Source organism: Eublepharis macularius, chromosome 4 (assembly GCF_028583425.1).
Source record: "Eublepharis macularius isolate TG4126 chromosome 4, MPM_Emac_v1.0, whole genome shotgun sequence".
Lineage (NCBI taxonomy): Eukaryota > Metazoa > Chordata > Lepidosauria > Squamata > Eublepharidae > Eublepharis > Eublepharis macularius.
Genome location: NC_072793.1, coordinates 27,824,648 through 27,847,260, shown reverse-complemented (window position 1 = coordinate 27,847,260; position 22,613 = coordinate 27,824,648). Strand labels below are relative to the sequence as shown.

The window sequence follows — 22,613 nt, the reverse complement described above, 5'->3', positions numbered from 1 at the left end:
AATGTTCAACTTTTTCTGATGAAGCAACTAATCATACTCAGTTCTATTTCGTGTGTTTACTCCTAGGAAAGTGTAAGATTGTACTGTAAGGTTGCAGGTGCATGCGTGTGTGCACATGCATGCAGGTTTACTTGAGGGCAAACTCTGTTTTTCCAACTTAAAAAAAATGGAAAGCCGCTATAAGAGGCTGAAAATATCTGTGGAGGAACCATATATCGCCTTGCCATGTGGACAAAAGGTAACTTTGAGGTAAGATTTTTATTCCTGTCAGAAGATATGGCTAGAAGGGGGAGAACATCTCTAGGTGTTCCTCAGTTAAAAGTTGTAGTGCCCAGGAACTACTTTGGTTGAGTAAATGGTTCACAAAGTTGAGTATAACATTTTATTTGTTTATTTATTGGATTTATATCCCATGCTCCCTGCAAGAAGGCTCAGGGCAGGTTTGGCCCTGACAAGAGAGCTCAATTTGCGCTTACTTTGATTTAAACATACACAAAATGGGTCCGTGCACATTTTGTTGACTAATCTCTCAATTATAATTCTTGGCCTAAATATAAGCACACAAGAACTGCCTTGGATAAAATGAAACCATCTAGTTGCCTGTTTTGTATTTAGCAGTAGCCATTTGGATAACATTGGGAAATTCACAAGCAGGGCATGATAGTTATTTCCTGTTCTTTAACAATAATGATAATAATAATTATGCTTATATACTGTTCTTCTAGACAGATTAGTGCCCTATTCATAGTGGCGAACAAGGTCAGCATTGTTATTATCCCCATAATACAGTTGGGGCTGAGAGGAGTGGCTTACCCAAGGCCATCTGCAAAGCTTATGGCAATAGTAATAGTAATAATAATAAATAATAACATTCGATTTATATACTGCCCTTCAGGACAACTTAATGCCCACTCAGAGCAGTTTACAAAGTATGCCATTATTATCCCCACAACAAAACACCCTGTGAGGTGGGTGGGGCTGAGAGAGTGCCAGAGAACTGTGACTAGCCCAAGGTCACCCAGCTGGCTTCAAGTGGAGGAGTGGGGAATCAAACCCGGCTCTCCAGATTAGAGTCCTGCGCTCTTAACCACTACACCAAACTGGCTCCCAGTTTGATTCAAACCAGCAAACTGGTGATTTCCAAACCAATCACCTAACCACTACACTACAGCAGGTCCCTCCCTTTGTTCTTAGTATCTGCAATTTGTACTGTAATGTGTTAATATAAAGGGTTTTGTGGTTGTAAAGCTTGTTACCAATTGGCTGGACTGTTCTAATGTGCTGGGATGATTATAAATATTTTAACATGTCAGGGACGATGAATAGTTTCAGGCACATAGCTGTGTTGGTCTGTAGTAGAAGAGCAAGATTCGGGTCCAGTAACACCTTAAAGGGTAACTGTGTTGATAAAATACAGGTGGTCTCATACAAGCACCACACCCTCCTTCACAACCACTGGCACTCATTATACTTACCACCCATCCTACAGTGAAACACCCCCACTGCAATACAACATACCACATACAGACTGATGGTAAAGGGGAAATTGAACATTCTGCTTACTCTCTACCATTGGTGAGATAGAAAGTACTCTGAATATAGACATCTGTTATCTAGTCTTCCCTTCTCATAACAATGACTTTGAAAGAGTAGGGGGGGGTACTACTGAATGCCAGTATGAGAGCCAGTTTGGTGAAGTGGTTAAGAGCGGCAGGACTCTAATCTGGAGAACTGGGTTTGATTCCCCACCCCTCTGCTTGAAACCAGCTGGGTGACCTTGGGTCAGTCACAGCTCTTCCAGAGCTCTCTCAGCCCCACCCACCTCACAGGGTGATTGTTGTGGGGATAATAAGCACTCAGAGTGGGTATTAAGTTGTCCTGAAGGGTAGTATATAAATCAAATGTTGTTGTTGTTGTTGTTAATGGAATTGGCACATTCAGACCTATCCCATAGAGAAACCTATCCCATTGTGTAAAGCTTAGCAGCAGACTAGGAGTCCTGTGTTTGAATCTCAGCTCTGCCATGAAGACCTGGTGACTTTGGGCATCACACACTCTCAGTCTCACCTACCTCACAGGGTTGTTGTAAGGATAAAATGGAGGAGACAAGAATGATGTAGGCCACTTTGGGCTCTCAGTGGGGCAAAACGCTAAATATATGTGAAGTAAATAAACAGATACATGTGAAGCTCTATTCTGTGAAGATCACTATTGCCTTTTCTGACTGGCAGTAGCACTTCAGGGTCTCAAACAAAGGTCTTTTACATTGTCTACAACTTGCTCCTTTTAATCGGAGATTCCAGCAATTGAACCTGGGACCTTCTGAACACAAAACAGATGTTCTGCCACTGCACTGAGCACAACCTCACCCACTAATATTACATACGTATCTGCCCTCAACTGACTCATTTCGACGCCAGCAAAGGGCTTTCAGGGCAAGTGAGAAGCAGAGGTGGTTTGCTATTGCCTTCCTCTGCAGAGTCTTCCTTGGTGGGTCTCCATCCAAGTACAGACCCTGCTTAGTTTCCGAATCTGACAAGACTGGGCTGTACCATGCTGCTTTCCCTCCTACCTTCTAATATTGTTAACTGGCAAATGAGCTCTGCTGACTTACTACATACAAAGAACTAAATGAAATCTGCTCCTTCCTGTTGTGTAGAATCAGAGGCACGCTCCAGCAACCATGGCAGGCTCCTAACTACATAGTGGAAGTAGCTTTCATTTGGTTCAGATAATTTTTAGCCGTGGTGATCCTGAAAAATCAGGGTGTCCAGGGCTTTTTTTCTGGGAAAAGAGGTGGTGGAACTCAGAGCAGAACCACAAGTGACAAAAGGCACAGATTGGACACTTGTCAGCTTCCCTCAAGTTTTGATGGGAAATGTAGGTATCCTAGTCTTGAAGCTTGGCTCTCTGACTGCTGTCCAATGGACTTTTCAACTGTCACTTGTCCAACATTCCACCAAGCTGCCTACATTTCCCATCAAAACTTGAGGGAAGCTGGCAAGTGTCCAATCTGTGCCTTTTGTCACTTGTGGTTCTGCTGTCAATGGGTTGCCAGCACAGGGGGCAACTCCTGGAGGGAAATGGTGCCCCTGGTACATGTGCATGCACAAAGTGCGCACGTGCTTCTGGGACCGCACAATGATGTCACTTTGAGTCAGCTGGAACAAGGGGGGGTGGTTAAAGTTTAAATCGCCCTCGGTAAAAATGGTCACATGGCCGGTGGCCACGCCCCCTGATCTCCAGACAGAGGGGAGTTTAGATCGCCCTCCATGCCGTGGCATGGAGGGCGATCTAAACTCCCCTCTGTCTGGAGATCAGGGGGCGGGGCCACCGGCCATGCATCCATTTTCAAAAGGTGCCGGAACTCCTTTCCACCGCATTCCAGCTGGGAAAAAGCCCTGAGGGTGTCACTGGTGAACATCTGAAAACAAAACTTGCATCTAACGAGAGAGCTGTGGCTCTCGAAAGCTTATGCTACAATAAAGTTGGTTAGTCTTAAAGGTGCTGCTGGACTCTTTACTATTTTGCAGCCACAGACTAATATGGCTAACTCCTCTGGATCCGAAACCAGTCATCAAAAACAGCTGAACTATGCAGGAAGACTCTTCATGCAAACTTCTGTAGTTCGACAATAACTATATCTCCAAAGGAGTGTTTGACATGAGCCAGAATTTCCTTCACATCTACTGCTTACTGAATTAAAAACAAGTCAAAGGTCTGACAATCAATGTGGTTTCTGCACAAGCCCCCTTGCTATTGTTTGCTGCGCTCCTACCTCCCTTGTGCTATGAGGCCACAGGCCGAGCACATTCCCACCGATGACTTCCATTCTAAACCAGTTTTCATGCCTGAGAGAATGGATGATACAGTTTGTGGCACTCAGCTGGTGAAACCTGTTCAAATTCTGGACAGTGAAAAGGACCTGGGTTCCGTTTCTCTTGGTCCTCTGCCACAATAGTTCCTGCAGTGCTGCTCTGTGCTGGGAGCATGCTGCAGCATTCTTATCCCAGGCACCTAAGCAAGAAACAGCTGTGAGAGCTACTTCCCTGCATCAGCATTTTCTGCCCAGACCTCGCTGCGCCCTGCAATTTCCGCAGTTTTGAGAAAGTGTAGACACAGCAAAGACTGAACAGAAGCGTGGAGGGGGGGAGAATTCCTAAGGGGGAAGGGGGACTGCAGAGTGGGCAGTAAAAACATGTACTGAGCTGTGGGTCTGGCTGCTCAGAAAGATGAAAGGGAGAGAGAGTTTTTCAAGGCTCATCATCCTCGCTGCTCCCCCGGCCTGTTAAGTCTCTCGTGTTCTATGGAAGCACTCTAATCCGCTAGTGATCCAACGACTGCCTGTACAATTCTTCGGACAGTGAGCCGCTGCCAAGTGACAGCTGCAGACATCAACAGATTTCTAGTTTTAACATCAAGAAGCCACCAGCCATCAAGGCTTCTATTCCCCGAGTGTCCCTGTATTGTTTCCAGAGAAAACCAGACCTGATCTAGCCCAGGCAATTCTGAACTTGCCAAGAGTCCAGCCCAGAGCTGATTGTGTTTAATTGAGGCGGAGGGTATTTTGGGATGTGGGAGTCTGTCAGGAATCAACGATTTGGGCTATGGAGAGGGGAGAAAATGCCTTTGACTGCCCAAAGAAACACTGAAAGGGCAGTAAGGGCCTTTCTGCACAAGCATCATCGAGTAGCAGGGAGATTGGAGCCGGAGGGCTCTGTTAACTGGGGTTAGTTGCAGAAACGCTGGGTGAATAATCACTCTGGTCATAAGGCCAGTGCTGCTAGGCAAAAAAAAGAAAAAGAAAAGTGATGAGCATAATGGTTTGGAAGTCTTTCGAGCAAGCAAGGCTGTCTGGCTATTGCAAATCAGTTCTGAAAGTGCTGGCTCAGGCTTGCTCCTTGTGGTGAAGTAGTGGAACAGGTACTGTACGGAGTGTGCTAATTAGCATGGAAAGAACTGCCAGTCATCCTGCAAAGGTATTTAGGAAGGTAGTCTAAGCTCTGCAGATCTGGATGGACCAGGTCCGGACTTGTCCTTCTGAGCTTTCAAGGATCTCTTTGGCTGAGTCCCCCATTGGACTGCTCTTCCTACTACCTGTTCCTACTGTGATTCTGCAGTTTTGTTACGTCATACAAGTCTGCCCCTCACCAGTTTAGCTGAGGTATCATTTCTTCAGCAGCGGAATTTAATTGGAGCCCAAAACGATGTCTGTTTACAGTACTTGGCTCTTCTCAGAAACGTAGAATATAAAAGAGAATCAAGCATAGGCAAAGAACACCCAACTCAGTAATCTTGTCTTTTTGCACCCATGCATCGCTGTTAGGGGGCAAAGCTTCCTTGAAGGTTCAAGCATCAGAACTCTTTTTAAAGAAACTGACTGTCCTGCAGAAAGGTTGCACCAAAGGGACATATGCACAGAGCAAGGGTGCTCCTGGGGGCTACGCCAATGGCACCCCCAGCTGCACCTGCTCTCTAGCACTGCCAGGGAAAAGGCGTAACAGGTGGTGTAGTAGGCAGCTGTGACCACTGGCAGTGGAAGGTTGCAGTTGGGCTGGGGAAGCATACACAGGTATGTGGAGTTACAAGGATAGGTAGGTAGGCAAGGGGGCTGTTAGTGGGCATGGTGTGCGTTCTCCCCCAATCCGAAACCCACCCAAAGGTGTCAGCTGTCTCTTGGCAAAGTTTCTTCTCCAAGGGGTAGAATGTGAAGATCAGAAATGTGTCCTTACCCGATGTACTCTGCAAACTGTAACTTCTGTCTAGAACGAATTGTTCAAGAGGGGAGCGTTCGCTCGCTCCAGAAGTGGACTTTGTGTATCTATTACATATAATCTATATTATTTTACATTTCATATTTGTAACGGCGCTTTCCCCCCATCGTGAAACGCGGAGGCTTAACTTTGGGTTCCTAGGAGGACTCCTGTCCAGACACCATCTGAAGAAGGGAGCTGTGACTCTCGAAGCTTACACCATGAAAATCTTGTTGTGGTCTCTAAGGTGCCACTGGACTCCAGTCCTACCAACCATACTCAGACCTCTTTAATGGCAGCAAAGTTGCTGCCTCATGGATCTTCCATCCATACCCTGGGCTATGCAGGAGAATGAATGAGCAGGCAGAATGGACGGTGCCACTCGAAGCTGCAAGCGGAGGATGTTATTTTTGAATGCTCCCCTATGTTAAAAAAAATACCCTCGAAACAGAAAACCAGCACAGCAAGCAAAGCACCGGGGCGGGGTGCAGAACCTGCTCCGCTCGTTTTCTATTTGCACGGAGAGGTGTTTATTTTCTTTTTTTTTATGCGAAGGAAACAAACAGCTGGAATCCACATCTGTAGACTGAAGTGGTGCACTCCGTTCCGCCGCCTCAAGCCTCTCGTAGCACCTCATTGCCCCTCAGGCACGGACGGCGCCTGGCGAGCTCTGCCGTCCACATTCCATACGGATCCACTTGCCTCTAATTTGAGCCCATAGCGGGGGGGGGGCAGGCGGGGATTTCAGCAGCGAGGTTGCACAGACGGGCCTAAGCCTGACACTGCAGCGCAGCCCACCCTGCAAAGAATTCCCGCGCTCGCTCTCCGCGCCCCGCCAACCCTCGCTTCTTTTCACCCCCCTGCTCCCTATTCCTCCTCCGACAGTTATTGACTTTAAAGAAAAGCCATCCACCGGGCTGGGCGCCTCCCCTTTAAGGCTCGGGGCGGTTGCGCCGAGCGGCTTCATGAATGGAGGCACGTGACCCAAACATCACGTGACGCGTCCGTGAGCGGCGGCGGCGGCGGACCCCGGACTCTCGGTCCCTCGGTGCGTGGCGCTCTCCCCCTCCCGCCCCGGCCCCCCGGCGGCACCGAGCGGAGGGTGAGCGACTGCGCGGGCGCCTCCGGCTGGGCTCCCCCCTTGCCGTCGGGGAGGGAATGCTAGCGCCCCCCCCTTCTCCACGAGGGAAGGAGGCAAAGGAAGAAAGAGGAGGAATGCGGGGGGGGGGCGGGGGGAGTCTGAGGGAGAATCGGCGCCGCTTGGAGCGGGGAGCGCTCGTCCGATTTCCCCCGGGGATTTGCGGGCCGGGGCCGGGGGGAGAAGCGGTCGTGGAGTTGAACTGTTTCTTCTTCCGTCGTGTTCGTTCTCGGAAAAGCGACTCTGGCGTGTTCTGGTTCGCGGGCGGGGTTGGGCTCGTGTCGGGGGAGAGCGGCCAGTTCTCCCCCACCCCCAGTGCGTTGTCTCCTGAGGGGTTTCGGGCTTCGCGGGTCCGGGCGCGCGGGCTGCAGGACTTCGCCCGGCGGTTTTCGCTTCCCTTTCCCTCTTCATTTCTTCCTCTCTTCATTTCTTCGTTTCGTTCTCTCTTCCTTTCTTCCTCTGTTCTTCCTTTCTTTCTCTCTCCTTTTCTTCCTCTCTTCGTTTTGCCCTGTCGACAGGTGGGTCTCGCCCCCTCCCCGTTTTTCTCGGGTGTGGGCGGGAGGCCTTCTCCCACGCGGTAGTTCCTCCCCTTCCCCTGGGCTGCCTTGGCTCCTTGTTCGGCAACGCTGGTTTTAAAGTAACGACCGTGACGGAGCAGGTGCCTCCCCCCCCCACTTGTTCTCGAGTTTTCTGCCCCTGGGGGTGGGTGGGAATTACCCCCTGCCCAGCTGTGCCCGCGTCCCTCTCCTGAGATGTGCAGCCATGTCTGCGAGTGTTAAAGGGCTGGCCGTGCTGACTCATCAGGTGTCTGGGGCGGGGAGGAAGGCGCGAAGCGTGTGCGGGGTGATCCTTGGGCATGGGGGGTGGGTGGGAAGAGCATGCTGGGCGAGGGGGTCTGAACGTCCCGTGGCTTCTCCTCCCACGGCATTCGGTGTGCGGAACCGAGACACTGCTGACTCATCAACATGAGGTCACCGCTTAGGTATATGTTGCACAAAGGGAAGGAGGGTATGCCAGGGACAGGTGGGACCTGGTAAAAAGAAAGGCCAGTTTGGAAAATGATCTGGGATTTGCTGACTCATCTTCTGACGGGGTGATAAGGCAGAAAAGGGTGCAGGTTGCAGGAGACGGCAGAGAATGGAGTTCCCTGGAGCTTCTGTTTCTTTCTATTTCATAGAAAAGAGTCCAGTAGCACCTTTAAGACTAACCAACTTTACTGTAGCATAAGCTTTCGAGAATCACAGTTCTCTTCTTCATATTTCTGTTTCATGATTCTCTGACATGTGCAGCTTTGTAAGCAGGTGTCACAAAGCCTATACCCATGAGCAATGAGAGAGGACGGAAGCGCTTGGCAGAACTTTATGAGAGACCCTTACAAAGTTTTTCTCTGTGTGAGTGTGAGGTGTTTGGGTTTTTTTGCTTTTTTTTTTTTGCAGTGGGTGGATGAGTTTTAGTTGCCTTTTACCCTTCTGTATAGAGGCCTTCTGTTTTGGTTTGCTTTATAGTTATTCTCCGTAAAAGAGCTCTGTGAAATGGCCTCTTCTGTTCTTGTCTGCACGTTTGACATTCTCAAGGGCTCTGTGAAGGAGGTTAGCATGCTGTCACACTGAAGGGCACAGAGATGCAGATTTGTTTGATCTGCCTTGTGAAGCTCTCTGTTGATTTGAGCGGCAGAGCACGTATGTGCAACAAGTGCATGCTGTCCTCTACTGAGTCCTTAGTGGGAAGTCCCCACAGCAAAGCCAGCATGAGCATGCCGTCATCTACAGTCACAGCTCTGGAGGGCAGCCTGTCCTCTGCCAGTCTGATAGTGAGGTGTTAGGAAATAGGCAGTCTAATTAGTGTGACTTTAGATGTTCGAAATACTGCCTTGTTGAAAGTTGGTAATGCTCTCTGTGTAGCGATAACTAGCCTAGGTCTGTTGTATTTCGACACTGGCGCCTTCACAGACTTTCCCTCAAGATATTAAAACAGTACATTTGGCAGAAACCAGAAAATATTCCAACCCATCCCCCTGATCTGTGACAGGTTAGTTCAGACCCTAACATATACATGCGTAGTATCCTAATCTCAGTATATTTTTTTTCTCAGTGGCACTGTTTTTTTGGTGTATGGGTTTTCTTTTTCTAATGGATCTCATAATGTAAGACAAGCTAGAATTCAGTGAATAGAGGCAAGGTATTTAGTAAGTATGCGTGGTTTAAAAATCACAGCCTCCATTGCAGCTATGTGTCCTCATATATGTGGAATAGTGTGGCACCCTTCTTCCTCCGTTGGATGAGCTGTGGCACAGGAAATTGCTATTCTGTTGGGCTTATACTACCAGGCAGGGGATGCAGCTGTCTTCCTTCTTATTCTAATGTCTTGGACTCTGCACCATGGACAGTGTATTCGCCACTGGCTATTTTTGATTACTACAATAACTGACCGGGTTTGTGGTCAATAGGAAACTAGCTTTACATGAAAAGAGCAGTGTGAAGATGGTTCTAAGAATGCGTCAAGTCAGTTCAGACTCCTGATTTATCTGTCCCGTCTCCCTTCAGTTCAGCTGAGGAAAAGATGCGCTCGTAATAAAAGCAGTGTGGACACACTTTAAATATAAGCACATTGGGGAGACTCTGCAAGCAGCCAGTCATGCCTGCTTTGAGGAAGTGAGATTCTTTGGTGTGACCACTTGTTGCTGGAGACCTTACATGGTAAGCATCTGCTTTCAAATTTCTCTAGCAAAGGGATCCGATTATGCACAGGGAGACTGTTGAGAACCTAAATGTAGGTGAGCTTCTGTAAACATGTGAGGGCAACAGTTTCTAGAACCATGTACCTGGAGAAATGTACAGCATAGGAATGAAACTGCTCTGTCCTATACCTGCTGAAAAATCTCCCACTGCAGGCTATCCTCCAGCTCCTCATCTTCATGCCCGTTTTCTTCCTCATCCTTTAAAGCAGGGCCTCCCAGTGATGGGGCTGTCTCCAGGCTGACTTTGATGCTGAAATGGGTGACGTCACCATGTTTACTCTAGTTTGATGGCACAGCTCTGTGAATCAGGAATGTTGAGAATGGGGCCTGTGTTGAATCATACACTGTGCTGTCAGCTCTGTTGTGAGCAAAGAATTGGCGGTGCTTGTGCTGAGTGCAGGACTTTTGAGTCCTAGCAAAATGTGTTGAGACTGCACTTTTCCCCTTTGCAGCCGTCGCACTTGGCACTTTCCAGTGTGATCTTTCTTCAGGAAGCTGTCAAAAAGCTGAGAAATCAGCAGTCTGGGGAGTTAGACCAAGTTTGTCTCTGTCTGGATGCCAGTTCTCTCTGGTTGTCCTCTTTTGCAGGCTGTTAATAAGCCCTCTTCTGCAATCAGTAAGTCGGGACTGTAGAAAGGCCCAGTGCTGTGGAAAGGCCCAGCTTATGAGTCTGGTCATTGAAAACAAAAAGTGCAAGTTTTGTTACTCTCCCATCTCTTAATTTCCCTTCTAGGCAGTGGAATCATACATTTTACCCAGGAGTAAGCCCAATTGAAGATGATTCTTTCTCCTAGTGAGTATGCATAGGATTGCAGCCTTTGCTGTTTAATGTAATCTTTATAACTTGCCCTGGAGATAAACTAAATGGATTATGGTTATTGTTTTGGAATTTAAGATTCTTATCCCTTAATATATTAGAGAGGGTTCAGCTGCCTCGCACTTTGAAACATCAGGCTTAGAGCAGTGTCCTATGTTTTCTTCCTAGTAATCCCTTTGTGCCACCTTCTCTCTTTCTTGATGTTAATAAATAACTGGGCACTTTAAGCTTTTAATTGAGTCTGCCCTGAGCTTTCTGTGAAGATCCTTGCTGAGAAGGCTGGGTTCTAAACCTGTATATTCTCTCCCAAGTTAGCATGTTCCCTCTAATTTCTATGCAGCATCACATGTGCCATGTGAAATTTCAAATACCCTTTTTTTGGTGATGGGTTCATGGACAAGACTGACCTTTTGTGATTTAGTTTTATTTTCTTCAGAAATTTTCACATTTCTCTTGTGCGAGTGCCAGCAAGTGGCCAGATACTTTTGCTAATGGGTTGTAAGAAAAAAATCTACTGTAGGAGGAGGAGTTGGGCTGAAAGCATCAGTGTGGTGATTGTTCTGTGAGCTGGTGACAGTCAATACTTCATTTACATTTCTGCTCCTCGGAGGCACATGGCTGCATGTCATTTTTTAGGCAAAGGAAAGCCAGGGAAGACGAAAGCAAAAGATTTTGATACTCATGCACGCCCTAGCATTTTTTTAACCATTATCATCATGACTTTTAAAACAGTTTCAGAAGGAGGCCTTTTATCGTGATTACTATTTAGAGAGGATGGCAGTGCTGCTGCCGCCCTAGTCTCTAAATTCAAGAGTATACCAATGTTGAGTTTGTTTTAATTGTCCACAGATTTCTAGAACAATGACTTCCAAGACTGCCAGCCTGTTACAGACAGTACAGCACAGTGAACTAAGTGTTTCTCCTTGAAAACCAGCAGCCAGTCAGAATCTTCTTGTCGGTTCCAAAGGCAAAAAAATAAGTTGGTGGGTCCCCTTATTAAGACAGTAGGGAGGGACCCACAGTGTTACAGTAAGGTAAGCCTTTAATCAGTGACCACAGCCATGTCCTTTGGGCATAAGCACTTTGCTTGTCAGCAGATTTTAGTGCTCTAGGAATAACTGAGTCGTTGCTTGCCTATTAGTGATCTTGGAAAGCGCTGAAGCCATCCCTTCTGGGGGTGCTGCTGGGGGACTGTTTCTTGGCTTTTGCTGACACTAGCTTGTCTTAATTCTCTGCTATAAATGTGAACTGATGTTTTATGCATTTAACAAACAAGAACATGGGCTGTGTGGGAGATGCGTTTATTATGCCATGTAAGTGCTGATGTGCTTGGTGGAAGGTGGATGTAAAGACATCCCCTGTCTGAATATACATAGTGACTCTTTTACCCCTGACACCGCCCGGGTGATAACAGCAGATGTTCTTCTTGCCTAGGGAACAACTGTGGTTTCTGAGTTGTTCTAGAGGAGCAGCTGAAGGTAGAGTACTTACTAATGCGAGGTATAGTATTTTTGGTTGAGGGGGGAGATTTAGGGTATGTGTGACCTACAAGATGCAGTTCATCTCTTGCTGGGATTCCGTGTCTTCTTTAGAAGATAATTAGCCTTGCATACAGTTTGAGTTTTAGTCTTAAGAATGGATATTGCTTTATTTGGTTGTGGGACAAGAGTGGGTAGTTTTGTGTTATTCCGAGTTAGCCACAGGAAACACAAGGCTGGCAAATTTGCTTCTTTCTAGATGCATCAGAATGATTAAAAGCAGCATAACATTTTGTTGCATAACACACTGAATGCCAAATTTTGCTTGGTGAATATGCTTCCTTTTTGTGATGCCCCTTGCTCGTTGCTGGTTTGAAACGAGAAAAAGTGGTTCCAATAACATTTTGGAGATGATAGTCCATTAACAAAGATTACAGCTGGTACTTGGCAGTAAAAATTTGCTCACAAATGTACTTATTGTCCCAGAGAGGTTATGTTCCTTGTGAATTGTGGTATTGTAATGCAAAATGTTATCCCCCTTAGACTTATACGCTGGACGTTGAAATTATGAAATCTGAAAACATAATCATGTGGTTTTTTAAATTAGCTGTCTGATTCCTGATCCTTAAGTATAAACTTGAATTTCCATGCTTATTTATGAAACCATAACTGTCTACAGTTGGCACAGATTTCCCTAGTGATGCCACATGTTCTGGAAGTTTGGAACAATGTGACATGAATACAGTAGTAAGCTAATGGAATGACTTTGCATAAATGTGCTTGACTTTTATAGCTCTACATTGAAAATGGTGGATGGGTTTATGGATCCATTTTTTTGGTTAGCTAGAGACAGATTAGAGTGATTGACTAGGGAGAAGTAATGATCTGATGATTGGAAACCCACCCAGGAAACCTTTCGTTTTATACTGTTTATGTGTTTATCCTTTTCTCCCCTGCTAACATGATGGTGACAAGTGATTAAAAAGAAACTGAGATTACCATAGTTCTGATCAAAGGAGGAGCAAGTTCTGCATTCAGCAGCCAAATTCCACAATCTGTGTTGTATGTTGTAGCCAAGCAGTTCTCGTGCCTCCTGTGTTTTCACCACTGTTATGTCCTCTTTTTCTCCTTATCTTTACTGTTCAGCTTTCTAGACAAAGGAACAGCTTAGATACGATAGGTCAGTTCATATGTACTAAGTTCTATCATATGTGCTGGGGGGGGCAGGGAATGAGAGCCCTCCATCTTTCTGAAGTCTTTGTGGTTCCTGATAGACCATTTAAGTTTGGACCACAGTATGGAAAGGGCAGAGGCTGTTGCTCTTTCCCTGCTGGGTTGTACTCTAAGGCGTGTTCTCTTAGCCAGGCTGCTAGTATGCTGAGTCAGCATGACTGGCTCGGCACAGCCGTACAGGACCCTGGCTGCTAGGCTATTTTTAAATGTAGTTTCATCCTGCTCTGGCTCCTCCCAGGATTCTTAATCCTCCTCTCCTGCCATCCCATGCTATTTGCCTCTTAAGTTTGATAGGGAGCTGTGGGACTGGCAAGAACAGAGGTGGTCAGGAGCTGTTGTAAGTCTCTCGGTTTGGCTTATGCTGGGTCAGAGCACATGGGAGCTTGTTCCAGCAGGGAGCCCAGCCGGCTTTCTCTGTCAAGTTGATGTGCCAGATAAGTAGTTATCTGTGAATGTTCTAAGAATTGTTTGGCAGTAACCTCTGACCTTGCATTCTGTTCCTTGCAGAATCTGACTGTGAAGGCTTGCGTGTTATGACGACCCCCAACAAAGGAAACAAAGCCTTGAAGGTAAAGGGACAAAACTGGGGCTTAACTGTGAATGCCCATTACCAGAACTCCAGTGATACATGTACTTCTGACTATCATTGCAGGTGAAGAGGGAGCCAGGTGAGAATGGGACCAGCTTGACAGATGAAGAGCTGGTGACCATGTCTGTGCGGGAGCTGAACCAGCATCTGCGGGGCTTGTCGAAGGAGGAGATAATCCAGCTCAAGCAGCGCCGGCGGACCCTGAAAAACAGAGGCTATGCTGCCAGCTGCCGTGTCAAGAGGGTGACGCAGAAGGAGGAGCTGGAGAAGCAGAAGGCGGAGCTTCAGCAGGAAGTGGAGAAGCTAGCCTCAGAGAATGCCAGCATGAAAATGGAACTTGATGCCCTGCGCTCCAAGTACGAGGCACTGCAGAACTTCGCCCGTACCGTGGCCCGGAGCCCTGTCACCCCTGCCCGGGGACCACTTGCTTCAAGCATGGGGCCCCTTGTGCCCGGCAAGGTTGCCACCACCAGCGTCATCACAATAGTGAAATCCAAAACGGACGCCCGGTCTTAGTGAAACGAGCACCGCCTGGGCTTGTGTGTGCAGGGCAGATAGGCACAAAGCTCATCCGGAATCCCCAAAGCACAACCCTCACCCAGAAGGCCCAGCCACACAGGCACACGCTGGCCTGCTTGTCACTGCAGTCCCCTTGTTTTTTAAGCTTTGTTCTGGTTGATGTGACTGATGGTGATGCAACCCTTCTGTGTGAGCAGAACCTTCCACCCAGGGTATTCTGGGAATAGAAGCTGAAGGACCTCAGTGTCCTAGCCAACGGGATTCTCAGCAGCATAGAATAGATTTTTGGGGCGGAATAACCTGAAAGAGGGAGGTCATAGAAAGTTGGAAGTCCTGCTGTCAGTTTCTTCTGATGATTTATACTATTCTTCCAGGATTGTGTGTCAGCTGTCCAATCTGCTGCTTGTAAATTGCTTGGTATCAGTGACTATAATGGGGATAGTTTGTGTAACCGTTTTTATATTAACATCCAGTTGCACCTCTTGTGTTTAAAAGTGGGATTCCTCGGGACTTTTCCTGAACAGGGAGGGAAGGGGCAGAACTGCAGTTCCCTGGTGTCTGTGCTGCAGAGAAGGGAAAGGAGCCAGGAATGGGCACTGTCTTGACCTGACTGTCAGGAAGAAGGCAGGCTGTACCGTGGTGACTACAGGCCAGTTTTGTGCCTAATGTGTTGCACTGAACAAGACCAAAATCACTAGTTGTTTTGTGTTTGGAGAGTATCAAGTGTCTCTAGTGTGATGGTTTACACAACCAGTTTATGTGGTTTAAATAGCCCTTTATTTAAGAGAGAAACATTCATTTTAAGAGTTATGAAATGATGTAAGTTTCAGACTTAAAATTGGACAAAACTTGTATTTAACAGTCTCCTTTTTATCCTGAGAGGGTGAGAATATTTGATTGTTGTATTCTCGGAGACGTTGCTAGTTTAAAAAGAAGTAGTAAATTTTAAAAGTTTCTCATTAAGTCTTTGTGGCTCCGAGGTTGGTTTTTATAAAGAATTATCAGACTTTTATTTATAAATAACATAGGGGAAAAAACAAAACAAAAAAAGGCTAGTCCTGTTTGATATCTTTTTGCAATTGTACCAAAAGTGACTTATTCTTGAACTCCTCACCTGCTTCTTTTGTGCTCCTGTTGTGTTGAGTTGTCTGTGCTCTGAGGTCTTGTGTGGCGCTGTGATGTGATGGTGCCAATGGCCAACTTTGCTGTGTGGGTGTCCTGTGAGCATTTTTTTTGTTTGCTTTTCCTGGGTTGAGCGCAGAGATTTTCTTGGGCATTTCCTATGGACATTCTGAAGGTTCTGCCTTATGGAAAGGTTATCTTGTCAGAGGAAATGGCTTCCCAGGTCACTGAAGCCTCTGAGGTCAGTCTGCTCGTCTAAGGTGTGATCAAAACTGCTTGATGACAGCTAGCAGAGAAGTATAGCATTCACTTGTGTCACAGCGCCCAGAGTTTGCTTCCTTAGTGATCCTGGATCTCTCCTGCTTAATAAAGATGGAAGTACATCCTAAGAAGCAGTGTTTAGAGTTGGCCTACAGATCTTATTCCTGTTGGTACACTTTTGGAGCAGGATGCTTCTGCTGCTGGTACTACAGTCATTTCCTTTTAATTTCCCTCCTTGGGCATATCTGGAAATGCTTAGGAAGGTGAGCTGGAGATGGCATAAAGGCTACAGACTCTGTGCTGGTCAGTGTGACCCAGGAAAGTTCAGCTTCACAATGCTGTCTTCTGGATGTTTAGAAAGTGTCACTGGAAGCCCAATCCCCAAGTTCTGTAAAGCGGCTCTGACTGTGCCTGGCTACCCTTCGACAGCTGATCTCTTTTGATGGGGAAGGGAGAGATTATACTTTCTATCCAGCAGCTGTTGGTGGTCTCCTTATTGAGGGGGGACATGTTGTACTCAGTATATATTTGTTAAAATTGTTACAGGTGGGCATTTAAATACTTAGGCTTTGCAGGCTAAACAGTTGCCTTCACCACCAGCATAGTAAGTGAATGGTGATGAGCTCTCAGAGAGGGTGGTAGAGAAAATGTGTTCAGATTTTCTTTCGCACATATTCTCCTTGTGCTGGTTAAACCATGATCACCGTCAGTTTTCTGACTGGTAGTAGTCTGATTCTCAGTTGTAGAATCTAGGTCACACATGTGAGGTCTAGAAATGTGCATGGCTGATGTTGGGCACCGCAGAATCCGGCTCTTTTTCAGGAGTGTAAAAATGCCGGCTTTCATGTTAACAGACTCTTGGGCCCTAATGGCTTCATCGCTGGGGAAAAGCTAAATGTATGTGTAAAGAAGGGTGTCAAATTCAAAGGACCTGGAGAGTCAGATCTACGTAGCAGATGTTCAGGAACAGCATTCAGTGGTTACACCAGAAATGTGTTCACCTCAGTTGAATGAAACTCAGTTCCTGAAAGGCCTCTTCTTAATGCCCACCCACTGCAAGACTTTCAGAGTCTGGACTATACCCTGGGCAGGGCAATACTTACAATGGAGGCAGGGAAGAAAAAGAGCTTTAAAAGAGGATTCGCTGCCAAAGTCCTCTTCCTGATGTCTGCTGGCTCTCCTTGAGTGCATGCATAAACCACCTTACAGGAGTCAGTGCAGGTTTTTTCCACTGTGGAATAAGCTCTGCTTCTCCCCATCTTCAGTCCTCTACTGACCTCTGAATCCAGCACAGCTTTGCCCCTTCTCTTCTGCCCACTCGTGTTTTGTGCAGATTTCTGGATTTTTTTAAAAAATCAGGCACTTGGTATGTGCCCATGTAAATGTTTATTCTTGGTGCTCTTGAAAAACAAAACAAATTGAACATGCTGCTGGCCAAGTAGTGGTAGTGAGGAGATAGTGGATTTGTGATTGCCAGAAGGGCTAGCCAGTTAGCAATCTACATCTGGATTCTGTTGAAAATAGAATTAGTAACTCTAAAGCTCCATTTAGTTCGGAAGATTGTACAAAAAAGCTGTGAAGGCGGATCCACTGTGAGCTCCCAGCTCAAGAAATTCGCTCCTACTCCACTGCTATGAACTCTTAAAATTGCAAGCTTTCCCTCACTTAATCTCCTTGTAAACATCCCAGCTAGCCTTTTGCCATGCCTTGGTAGGCTGGGGTACTTTCTGTGATGCTGTTTGTGCAAATGGATAAAGAGAAACTTGGGAATAAGCTACAAAGAAGGGGGGTGGGAGACAAAGGAGCTCTGGTGTGGACACAAACTTGCCTTGACTGAAGATTCCACCAAAATTCACAATCCCCACTTTACTTACTGTACATTTAGAAGGAACAGGTAAGGGGCTAATGTTGGGGGCATATGCTAGTAGCTCTTGGCAAGCCAGCAACTTTTCTTAATTAAGACCAGTAAGGTTTCTAGCTCTGGAAGTGATTGAGCTTTGTAGAGTGTCTTGGGGGTACTGCGGGCCATGTTGGGTAAGGGACTGCATGTTGGGTAAGGGAGAAGACCCCAGGCCGATAATACCTCTGGTTTGAAAGATTTAGAAACAAGTGTTGGTCTGTCTGAGGTTGCTGTGGCCCGAGCTTTCCTACCTTTCATTATTTCTTATCCCTCTGCCTTTAAACACACATTCCCCTTCATCCCTAAGTTGTGTATACTTTCTTCCCTCCATTGCCCTCTGCCTTCTAGGGCTTGCCAAAGAAATATAAATTCTGTGAAAACCAAACCAGTTGTAATCTGAGTAAGCAATATTTATGCACACTTGTCAGACTTGTAAAACCCAATAGCATGTAACATGGGCTTTCTGATCACCAAATTGAGAAGGAAGGGGTGGGTACCAAAATTAAATTTTAGGCCTTCTGATCCTCGACTTGCACAAAGGAGAGTCCAGTAGCCTGGACTGTTGAGTTCACAGATAGCAGCTCTATTCTTGCTGTCACTGCTCAAGAATCTGCCTCTCTGTTTCACAATGGTGTGCTTCTCTGTACTGTATTTGCTTACAACCCCAGGGAAAGCAGTATAATGACACTTGTGATCGTTCCATACTTTGGTATTTTAAATGCAGCTTGTGTGTTAATGTGGTTTGTAGGGCTCCCTTCCTAGGGCATAAGTATCTCCTTAGCAAAATGAACAGTTCAGAAATCCATGCTGGCTCTCTTGAAACTAATGCTGTCATGGTCATATAACTCTAAACAAATTTTTAACTGCTCCCTGGAGTTGGCTGGGCTTCCATTGCTGCTTCCTCCTAATGAGTTGTTTACTTCCCTGTTAGATTTCAGATAATGTTAGATGTCTCCCCATAGCAAATCTCCCTTTTAGAATTGCACCACTTGCCGCTTTCAAGGCCTCAGAAGTGTGTGGCTGTCTGCGGTCAGGTTTGTTGGAGGACGTTACAGGTGCCTACCCTTGTAGCGTATATCAGGCATGTTTGGCTCTGGAACATTTGAGGGACTGAAACTGAAATGGTGAATCTTCCAGCACCCAGGGACCTTTTGCACCTCCATCTTCTCCAACCCATTTTCAATGTGTCTGCTTCTAGTATTCCTGGGTTTTTCCTGTGTTCTTCCCTTCCCATCTCTTAAGCCCTCACCCTCGATTTCTCTCTCTGGTATATAGCATTCAGAGTGTGATAGTTCTTGTTTTCAAGGTGCTTGTTTGTTTGTTTGGTTTTCCTGCTGTGAAGGGTGTTGTGTTTTTATTTCTCATTTTTTATGGGGCATTTTGTTTGATGCAACAGGTGAGGGAGCTTTTCTTTCAACCTGGCTGCAGAGCAAACCTGTGAAATGTAATTCCGCCCACATGTGGCTGACTTGTGCTGGGGGTGGGGTGGGGCTTGTTTATGTTGTGGTGAACTGTGTAAAAGTGATCTCTTGAATTTTAAAATAATTACTACTTCCCCACAAAAAAGCAACAGGAACACTGCAGGTTAGGAGCCAGGGAACTTGACATCTGGGCACGGAGACTGCTCAGAGTTAGCAAATGAGGCATGTGCTCTTGGGGGCGAGTGCGTGCATGTGTGCGTGCATGTGCAGTAAGGCACTGCATTTCTGGTATTCCTTGTGTCCATATTTGTTTATTTAGTGACCCTTGTATATTTGGCTCACTCCAGAAAAGTTGCAGGATGGCATCTTATTACACCACCTACAAACAAAATCACCACTCTTGTATACTGATGAAGGGTTACACTGTGTCTAAATTCTAGGTAAGCTATAGTGGTACTTTGCTTTCCCTCCCACTGCAATATGGAAAGAATTTACTGGCAGATGTCTCAAAGCTGTCTTTGTCAGTAAGAACAAGTGCTATTTCACATGAATATTCCTTTCCTGTTTGGTAACATAGCTGCTTTCTCTGATAAAGCAAAAAGGGGCTGGGGCTGCAAAAACAGTATTGCACCTCCTCCGTACAGAGAGACCAGGAAAAGATAACAGTAAAGGTGTGAACTTTTGACAATTTCTTCCAAATAGGAAAGATGACTCTTCTCATCTCCCTACCCCATTAGCTGATGTATATAAGCTCTGGATGCTTGTGGCTGTTACCTGTGTGAATGAGAGAGACTGTGTAGGTGTTGAATGAGTAATCTCGTTCCCAAAGAAGTTAAGCTACTGCCTGGCTAGGGTAAGAGGAGCTGAGATCCCAACGTGGTGTGAAACCAAACTCTTAATTGTCCTCACCTGCAGTTTGCTCTGAGTATATTACACCCTTTGCCAAACTGGAATATTATGGTGGGAAAAACAGAGATGATATTCAGAGCACTTAATGAAATGGGCCGAGGGCAGCTTCTTCCCATCTTTAAAGTATTGAGGATGTGGTTCTTACAAGATATTGACGATAAATTCAGTGCTGCTTTCAATGTTTCTTAAAAAGGGGAAAGATGAATATTTTGATTTTACAATTCTCCAGAGCTAATAAAACTGGAGATAAATTCTATGTGCCAGGGGTGTAATAGCATATTGTCAAGTCCTGGAGTTCTGCTGTACAACAGTGGAGCCCAAGTAATTAATCAGTATTTATTGCTAAATTATTGTCCTTTTTAAATCTGTAGATATAACTGTTGGGGAATTTGTTGACACAGCCCCAGTGGAGGTGTTGTTAATTTATTTATGTATATAGTGTATGTTTGTTGATATGAAACATTCTTTATTTTGTATATGACCAATAAACATCTTTAAAGAGGCTGGTCCCTATCACGTTACTGACCAGCTTTGGGTTGGCAGATTTATTTTCCTGTGCTAATTGAAGTTCTTCAGGTTTTACTGTTGGCATGTAGTGAAGCTCTTTCCTGTTGTGAAAAACCAAAATGGTTTCCTGTTCCGAGTACCAGGGACTTCCCAGCTGATCAGTTTTAGCACAATACATATAGTTTTCTCTTTGTCATAAGTAATTCAAATGAGTGAAATTCTGTAGCAGAGATATTTTCCTTCTTACTGGAAGTGCTGTATTTTGTACTTGAGAAGTGTAAAGGAAGAATTACTTAGCATATCTCCTGGCATTCTGCCTGTTATATATGCCATGCCGTTACCTAATGTCATTCAGGATGGCACCACAATCCCACATATATTGTTTTTAAAAGAAAAGGGTTGTCCCCAGTGGGATGGAGTGTTCCCTCAATGTGCTTGAATCATTTATCTACTTTTAAAAGGTTGAAAAATATCAAGGCTATTCCTTCCCACACTGCTGTGTTTAAAAACATCTTTCCTTATTTTAAAAAAACTACTGTATTGTACGTCTGCTCTACACAGCTATTGCTGGAATGCTTATTAAGTTCTGTTTAATATTTCTTAAAAGGGGGGTATAAGGCTGTTCTCTTATGTGGGTCCAAGATACTGGGTCTACTGGCATGAGGTAAGGACTAGTGTATAAGTTGATGAATGAAATATAATGCTGTTTTTAGTTTCCTGGAAAGGTGGCTCCCCCCTCCCCCCATTCTCTCTTCAGCTGTGGAGCACTGCTAGGAGGAATAAGTTACATTCTAGATATCCACAAAAGGAATAGTTTGCAGATCTCATTTACAGTAAGAGGCAGTATCCAGCTTGGATATAATCTCTTCAAAGAAGCACACACAAAAAAACTTTTACAGAGCTATCTGGTTGAAAGAAGTTCAGTTGTTTTTTTAACGTGCAAAATGGTTGAAAGAATGTTCAATTCTTTTTTTAATGTGCAAATGATAATGGGTTAAGCAAACTTTTAAAACATTTGTAATCAGAATTTAAAAGCATTCATAAAGGTTCTTATGCTTGTAGTTAACCTTAAATTGACACATCTGCAATAATATTTCTCTGGTGTCTTGGGCTACAGTCCTAAGCTGTGGGACTTTTTTCTAAGTAAATCTGCACAGGATGCAATATAGGTGTCCTGTCCTAAATGTCAAGCATAATTAGTTATTTGATCTACAAGTTTGCTGATGGATTCTGATTTCAGGCTCTTTGTAACTTTGTTGGTGTTGAAATTGGCGCCTTACACTATTGAAGTCTTGGACACCCAATGAAGTTGCATCAGGATAAGTTACTGCCTTGTCTGCTGATGATGATGAAATGAAGATTTATTTTGGGGGCTACTAAGGCTGTCAGAACAGTCCATCAGCCTGTCCTAGTCTTGTAAAAATCCTTTCAGTAAATTCTTGAAGATGTACATTGAATGAGAGCGTACAATAGCTGAAAACACTAGGAATTTGCTGTCCAGCTAGCATACTCCTGCTTCATAATTTCTTGTTCTACATATACATATTTTCAGTCTGTTCCCTAAAGTCAATAAATTCTGAGTTATCTCAATGTTTAAGAAATACATAGCCAGTTGACCACTCAAATAATAGAAAAGCATTTTAAAGCACTAATTAGCAATGTAAAAAACCACATTTTTTCTAATTTAGCATCAAACAGCAATACAATAGTATGCAACTGTAATGAATTAAAGAACATCAGAAGAATCCTGCTGTATTCGCTGCAAACCTCATCTGGTCCAGAATCCTGTCTCCAACAATAGTCAAGAGTGCTGCTTCCAAAAATCTACAAAACTGGACACAAACTAAGCAGCCCTTCTTTGCTTTGTTGTTTCCACCACTCCATTCTGAAAAAAGCTAACAAAATTGTCTGATTCACGGGTACAAGCTTGAATGATGGAAAAGCAAATTTTGGAAAAAATGAAAGCTGTTTGGAATATTCAGCATACCTAGTATCTGACTACTGTGAGCAGTGGTGAATTTTCTTGCCTTTTACGTTCTTCATCTCCTGTTGGGAAATGTCTGCAAGTACAGCATTGACTTTAGTACTTTAGGTTTTGATTCCTTCTACATGCCCATAGGTCTAACTTTAAAGAAGGCAGCATCAAAGGTCTGTAGAACAGTGTAGGGATCATTCTTGGCTGGGGGCGTGTGGAGAAGCTGTGCTAATGATGCAGACATCTTGATACTT

General features: G+C 45.2%; 1 protein-coding gene across 1 annotated transcript; it reads left to right on the top strand.

Moving 5' to 3' along the window:
* The first annotated feature begins 6,772 nt into the window (after positions 1–6,772).
* Positions 6,773–20,379, top strand: MAFG (MAF bZIP transcription factor G). The gene is made up of 3 exons (XM_054977346.1): positions 6,773–6,855; positions 13,664–13,725; positions 13,809–20,379. Exons 2-3 carry the CDS (start codon positions 13,690–13,692, stop codon positions 14,259–14,261), a joined length of 489 nt encoding a protein of 162 aa, XP_054833321.1. The 5' UTR covers positions 6,773–6,855; positions 13,664–13,689; the 3' UTR covers positions 14,262–20,379.
* The last annotated feature ends 2,234 nt before the right edge of the window (positions 20,380–22,613 follow it).

What these genes read in the sequence shown, in the direction of transcription:
- MAFG (XM_054977346.1), top strand. Translation starts at nt 13,690, where the DNA reads ATGACGACCCCCAACAAAGGAAACAAAGCCTTGAAG. An exon ending in AAGGAAACAAAGCCTTGAAG is followed by an intron (nt 13,726 to 13,808) that starts GTAAAGGGACAA and finishes CTATCATTGCAG; the next exon opens with GTGAAGAGGGAGCCAGGTGA.